The sequence below is a fragment of the Chironomus tepperi genome, unplaced genomic scaffold (assembly GCF_022539635.2).
Source record: "Chironomus tepperi strain 1889 unplaced genomic scaffold, CSIRO-AGI_Ctep_v1 contig_176, whole genome shotgun sequence".
Classification (NCBI taxonomy): Eukaryota; Metazoa; Arthropoda; class Insecta; order Diptera; family Chironomidae; genus Chironomus; species Chironomus tepperi.
In genome coordinates, this window is record NW_027226298.1 from 131,053 (window position 1) to 138,225 (window position 7,173).

A 7,173-nucleotide genomic window follows, 5' to 3' on the forward strand; every position below is an offset into this window, starting at 1 on the left:
GAAAAATACACAATTTTATATGAATAATTACTGTACAATCTTCGTTTGGTTCTGATTTCATTGGAGGATTTCCTTATAAGGGTGGACAAGTTGACATCATGTCTTGTTAATAACTAGTTTGAGCAGCACAATGTAATCTGGAACAAAATGCTACTACGTCGCTGTATTAGCTTTGAGACGCAAAGTTGCCTTGACGGCACCGTGACGGTTGATTTCGACCGCGAAACATGCCGTTCACCATATTGTGCCGCTCGGATAAACTAACCAGAATGCGGCAGAGTTCACTATGTCGCCGCACTAACAACAAGACATGTGGGTCCCTGACAGCTACGAAACGACTCATATCAGAGTGCTGCTCGGGCTTAGGTATTAAATTCGTAGAAAAAGACCAAAACTAAATTAAACCTCAATGAAATCAAACAACAAACTAGTTTATGAATGAGAGTTGTGAAGCTAAATAGTCATGTAAGGCTAGATTTTTAGAACCAAAACACGCAAAACCTTAGAAATTCAAACTAAACTCTCATTTATAACCTCAAAAAAATTAAATTTTTATTAAGCAAAGAACATCATACAAAAGAAAAAAGAATTTCTGTAATTCCATCAGATCATTCCGAACAAAAAATAGTAAAAAGTCTCGCATATAAAACAATTCCAAGGGGATGAAGGTGTGGACACTTGAAAATACATTAGGGGGTCCACACTTTGAATAATTCGGAAGATTTTAAAGAAGAAAAAATTAGAAAATGTAAAGAAAAAGTGAAACATATTGTCTTCATAGCCGTTTTCCCGCATCCATAAATTTTTATTTATAAAAGATGGTAAATTAAATGGTGCAATAATGTGATTTTTCCAAAAAAAAAAGTAAAAAAGATGAAAAACGCATGTTTAATGCAAATTATATCATTACATAAAACATTGAAAATAAAAAAAAAATCTTGTGCCTATTAATTAAATTAAATGGAAGTGAAAAGAATTTTTAAGAGGAACAATCCAATTTGTCTCATTTTTAATTCTTTTGTCTTCTTTTTTATGGAAAAAAAATGAATAAAAAAACCAAAAAAAAAATTAACTTTAAAAATTGTGAGATAAAAATAATAAAGATTTGTAGTCAAGATGAATAGAATTTGTTACGTTAGGATTTGAAGTTAGAAGATCTTGATTTCTTGTAATGAGGAACATTTTTGGATAAAGAATCAAAAAAATAATTTCAAAAAATTTCTGTATAAAAAAAAACTTTCAATTATGTGACTAGGACTACTCTCTCTGTGATTCATTCTTATTCTGCAGATTTGAGCATTATTCTGGATAGATACAGCTTAGTAGGATCAAAATTTATGTGATTTCTTAACTGTTTCATCCTTGACATTACTTTTGTTATCAATTTATTATTTATTTTAAAAGATACAAACTTTTAAACTTGAGGTATTCAGTATCAGGTACGGAATTAGAATGTTAACTAACCTCCTGATCACTTTTTGTACTTTGAAAAGCTCTCAATGCTCATTATAAACACTAAATATGACCTCCTATGGTCTATTGAGCTTGTTCGAACTCAAAATATAAACAAACTCATAAAATACGCATAAAAATTAAGAACTAAACTGAGTTCATTTGCTCAAACTAGTATTCAGAATCCTAATTGATTTTGATGCAAATTTCAAAAGGAACTACTTAAGTTTCATTTAATTTTTATGAAGAAAATAATTCTAATCTGCAGATTATTAAAGAAAATACGAAAATCTATTCGAAATAAGTCGCTTGAGATTTGATTGAGGCAATAATGTTGTCTGTAAAGCTAGTAATCCAAGTTTTCTCAATCTGTTGAGAATATGTCAACTGTCGTTTAATATTCAAATTGTATTTACAACTAAAATAGGTTGATTGTCCCCTTTCATAGTTGTTGACCCCTTCATAGAAACATTCAGTCTGTTTTTAGACTCCGAAGAATAAACATCATTTTTGAATTCCGATGAATAAACATCTTTAATTAAACTAATCAATAAATAAGTCTTGTGTTATAGACCTTAACACAATCTTATTCTGTGAACTGTCTACAATTTGGTCCTAAGATCATTTTAATATTAAAATTAATTGCAAATCTTTGAATTTTCAAATAATTTTTCAGTAGGCTTTTCCGTCCCATTCACAATATTAAGATAGCCTTGCTATCAACAGCAATCAAAACCTCAATCAAGTCCACGCGACATAAAAAAAGAAGAATATCAATTTTACTCCTCAATGTGTGTAATTTTTCCTCTATCCTCAACTCTCAGTGTATTAATGACATTACTTATTATATTGATTATGATTAAATTATGCATATTTATACACTAAACTGAATGAAACACGTTATGAATGAATAAATTACTGGATATAAAAAAATATTAATCAAGTGCTTGATGAATAAATAAAAATGAGAACCTCGATGTTTTTTGAATTCATGTAGGAAACGAATGTTCAAAGCAAAACTTCATTATTTTGAAAGTGAAATTTTTATGTCCATAATTTTTATTATCTCAAAGGTTTGAATAACTAATTATATCAACAACATATGCCAAAAAAAAAAGAATAAGTAACTATTTTATGATTTGTTTGTTTTTTAATTAATTTATGCTTAGAACGGTATTTGGATTAAGACGAGAATCGAATAGGAAGGAATACAAAACATAGAAAAAGATTTTTAATTAGTCAAGAATTTTGAACTTTATAGAGCATGTGTTGCTAAAAGCTGTAGAAGAAAATTCTTAATTAAGAATCAAATCTTTTGTAAGATGAACTTGGGGATTGATTGGTTGAAAATTGTCGATTTTTGAGGAGATTCGAACTTTCAGTAAGCACAGTTTATGATCCAATTAAAGAGTTCGGTGAAATTTAATCGCAATTTCCAAATAAAGCTTCTTCTTTTGCAAGCATCAAATGGAAGCCGTATATATTCGACGGTCATATGGATGTTATACGGAAAAGGATCACAAACTCGGGATTAAGTCTCAAGATCTTAATACTTAATACTAAAAACAGATCTCCAGATTAATAATTTTATATGATGTCGAGTCGACTCGCGTCGGCTTTCCATCCAAAATCCTACTCGACATCAAGCTATGCTTACTAGAAAAAACTGAAAAGCTCTAAAAACTCCTCAAAAATCAACAAACTGTGGCTCAAAAGGATGAAAAACCAACAAAAATAAAAATAGCAAAAAAAACCTTAAAATAATGGAAATAAAAAAAGGAATAAAGACATGTAAAGAAATATTCTCATAGCTAAATTATACAGGATTGGTAAATGACTATTTATAATGCAATATACATACTTACATACATGGCAGATAATAATTACTATTGACATAATGAAACAGTTAACGAATTAAAAAAAAAAAATAATTTTTTGTTATATTTTTAATTAATGCTTAAGTCTATACATGTATTGGAAGTTCCAACTATCATTTCTATTCTATTTATCGTCTATCCTTAAAAAAATGTTTTATTTCCATCCCTTTTTTTCTTGAAGAACACATGAGCTTTAAAAGAAATTAAAATATTGTAGATATTTCCATGTCCTGCATGTGGAAATTGACATTCACAATTATTCAGTGCAAAGAGATGAAAATTAGGAAATATCAGTTTTTCTCCTGTGCGATGTAAAGTTTCGTTATACAGCTATAATATTATGATATTTAATAATAATAATGAATGATGAAAATGTAAAACCTCTTAAGTAAATGAAACACTTACACGAAGAGACCAATTGAAATCTCTCAAAAATATTAATTAGCATTCAAGTAAAAAACGGAAATAAAAATCAATAAAAAATGCAGTTTGTTTTACTTTTCGATAACTTGCTTATTTAGTCAGTCTTTGGAATTAGTTCTACAATTTAATTAGTCATTACTCAATCACAAAATTACAAAATTTCATTTTAATCCAAGGATTTAAAATTTAATCCACCGGATTAAAAATGTCAATACGAAAATTTTAAGCACTAGCAATCTTTGAGCCTTAATATCAAAATCCATGATCCATTACAGCTGGAAGTTTTTTATACAATCTTAAATACTTTTCAGCCTTATTTTTTTCAGCCATTTCCTTTTTTTGCTCAGCCCTTTCTCTTCTTTTCTCAGCAACTTCTCTTTGATATTCCTCCTCTGACTTTCTCTTTAATGTATTAGGTACGTCTATTATTCCTGATTCTTGATCAATCTTGACAGTCGTCAGACCTCCTCTTCCAGCACAATTTTTCCATACTTTAACAATTATCACATCATCTTCAATCTTCTCTAGCTCAATTCTTTGAGACATGCGGGCAGCAAAATGATCACCAAGTGCAGTATCCATGACAATTTTTTTCTCGTTAGTGTCATCAGTTCTGTATTGGATAGGTGTCATATCACATGATAGGACGATGGGTATGTTCTGTGGAAAGATGAGTTAGATTAAATTGATAATTGAAAATATAATTTAAGGACTTACAAAATCTTGTGCTAGTCCACCTAGCACTGAAGTCAACTCATATATCTGTGGAGTCCTCTCATATCCCCTTAATTCTCTAAAAGGAGCACTAAATGTGTCAAAAACGATCAGTCGAATCTGTAAATTAATTAGATCTATTAATAACATGCAATGGCTTCATATCATCCGAGTAACTTACATTCTTGTGATTTTTGCATGTAACAATAAGTGAATGCAAATAATGGACAGTAAATGCCAATTCATCAAAGTCATTAACTTGCTTAAACATAATCTTTTTCAAAACGGTTTCAGGATCTAATTCAGTTCCTTTATCCTTATTATATCGATTAACAAAATGCTTGATTCGTTCAGGAAAGAAGCTCTTTTTAGATCCAATATACACAGCAGTTGAATTATTTAAGAATCCTTCAGTTGACGTTACGGCATTAAACATTAATTCAAAGCACATTTGAGTCTTTCCACTTCCTGACAAGCCAGATAGCTCATGCAATGCATTTGACCTGATTCCACCTTGTAATATTTCGTCCAATTTGATACTTCCAGTTGGAATATAGAAGAAATTCTTGATCATTTCTCTAATTTGCTCATGGGTCAACACGACAATCATTTTGATAGCTTCTTTATAATCACAATTAAAACACTGATAACTTATTTAACGATTTTAAGAATAATGAATAGAAATCATTAGTTAATTTATTATTTATAGTACAAAAAGTTTATGATCAGAAACTTTTTTTGAGAATGTCAACAAAAACTCACGGGGTCCGTTCACTTATTACGTAACGTAAAAAATCGACTTTTTGATACCCCTTCATAACAAAATTTTCATGCATTTGCCTTGTTTGAGGTGTAATAAAATCTCAGACCCCTCCTCTTCCTAAGAACGTTACGTAATAAGTGTACGTCCCGATAGGGTTAATGCTTGCGTTTTTAAACAGAAAAATAACGGAAAAAATTTGAATTCATGTTTGACGTTTTTGAAAATATTTTAACCGTTTATTTTAAGAGTTGAATATTTAAGTGCTGTCAGAATTATCAATATCTAATTAATTAAACAATTCTAGACCAAATTCAATCCAAATAAACTTCATTTCTGTTTATTATACTCACAAATATGACAAATTTTTATAAACTTAATGCTAATAGTATTCACTGAATCAATGAATTAAAGTTAATTTAAGAAAAGTTATTTGTGTATTCATGCTCAGACATGCAGACTTAAACGTTATTAATCCTGTCGCAAAATAATGAATCCATTGAAGACTTCCAAATATTTTCTCTTCAGGATCTTTGATTTTAATACTAATTCGTAAGCCTCATTAATCTGTTCAGGTGTGTGGTCAATCAATTTATTAAGAACAAACTGGCGACTTGGGAATATGTGATTGGATTCGCATAGGGTATCGCCACATTCGAGATTGTTGACCAAATGGATACAAATGTCATCGAATGTGAAAACTAATGTCATTTCTACTTCTTCTGTAAGCATAATCGGATTGCCTTGAAGTGACACATCAGAATCGTTAGATATGATAGTTTCAGATGAATCGAATGCCATAATAGCATCACTCCCATATCCAGACTCATTTTTGTCGGCAATTACATGGTTTTCCTCGTTCTCATCATCAGAATCATCAGTAATAAAGGAGACTGAAATTAAAAATAATTTAGTTGGATCAAGAATCATAAAAGGCTGTGACAGTGGAAGTTACGTCTATTAAGTCTATAAAACTGATCCACAATATCAATTATATGTTGCATATTCTCATTTTCATCTCCTGTAAATCGCGGGATCTTTGGCATAGGCTCAAGACGAAGATTTGGAAACTCTCGTAACAATCGCTTGTTTCGCTGTTCAATCTATAAAGCATTAAATTAATTATTTTAAAGAAAATTGAAAATTTATCAAGTTTTACCTCAAATCTCTTTTCGACATATTTGTAAGCGATGTCAAACTCCCGAAATGTTACCTTTCCGGCCGAAACTGGATGTACCACAAAGAATTTCGGTGGTATGAAGAACATTGTTGTAATTAATTTATTATTGATTAATTAGTGAAAATTAAGAAAATTTTTTAATGAAAAAGAAAATTGAAAAAAGCGGGAAAAATCGTAGAAAATTTGAATTGTCAAAAACCGTTATTAGGCAAAAATATTTTAATTCTTATACCTACGTTGAGAATCAAATATAATTAAAATTCAGAACTCGAGCATGTCTGGTTCAGTTAAAAGCATTCAAACAGTTATTTCCTTAAAAAGTATAATAAGATCAGACAGATAATAAAACGACATGCTTAAAAGAATTGACAATTTAAAATTTATTCATATTTATGCAGGTTTTTGATCTTAAAATCGTAAGAGAACTAAAATTATCCACACTGGTCATAAATTCCACCCACAAGGAAAGAAAGTAGCAAACTCGGCTTTGTTTTAAATTCTATGCATGCAAATTAATCCACCCAACATGACAGAAAGTTCAATTAATTTTCAAGAATAATTCAGATTAAGAACAGGATTTGGGTACGAAAGTCAAGATGTGCTGCCAAAAATCAATCCCTTAAAAGGAAGAAATCAGAATCAGAACTTAATTCTCATCTTAGTCACTAATTCTCTCGAAAAAATAATCTAGCATATATTTTTACCCTCCTATACACAAATTTACTCACAATCTCTGCTACTGACGTCTACATCTTACTGAGAAAATG

At 29.9% G+C, this 7,173-nt stretch overlaps 2 protein-coding genes across 2 annotated transcripts; both read right to left on the bottom strand.

Moving 5' to 3' along the window:
• Window positions 1-3,846: 3,846 nt before the first annotated feature.
• Window positions 3,847-5,196, bottom strand: LOC139089232 (meiotic recombination protein DMC1/LIM15 homolog). Its single transcript, XM_070638704.1, has 3 exons — window positions 4,648-5,196; window positions 4,470-4,586; window positions 3,847-4,412 (listed from the first exon to the last, which is right to left on the bottom strand). Exons 1-3 carry the CDS (start codon window positions 5,074-5,076, stop codon window positions 4,005-4,007), a joined length of 954 nt encoding a protein of 317 aa, XP_070494805.1. The 5' UTR covers window positions 5,077-5,196; the 3' UTR covers window positions 3,847-4,004.
• A 417-nt stretch (window positions 5,197-5,613) lies between these two features.
• On the bottom strand, window positions 5,614-6,518 carry LOC139089264 (uncharacterized). Its single transcript, XM_070638737.1, has 3 exons — window positions 6,386-6,518; window positions 6,182-6,329; window positions 5,614-6,119 (listed from the first exon to the last, which is right to left on the bottom strand). The coding sequence occupies exons 1-3, from the start codon at window positions 6,491-6,493 to the stop codon at window positions 5,698-5,700; spliced, it is 678 nt and encodes a 225-aa protein (XP_070494838.1). The 5' UTR covers window positions 6,494-6,518; the 3' UTR covers window positions 5,614-5,697.
• Window positions 6,519-7,173: the final 655 nt, after the last annotated feature.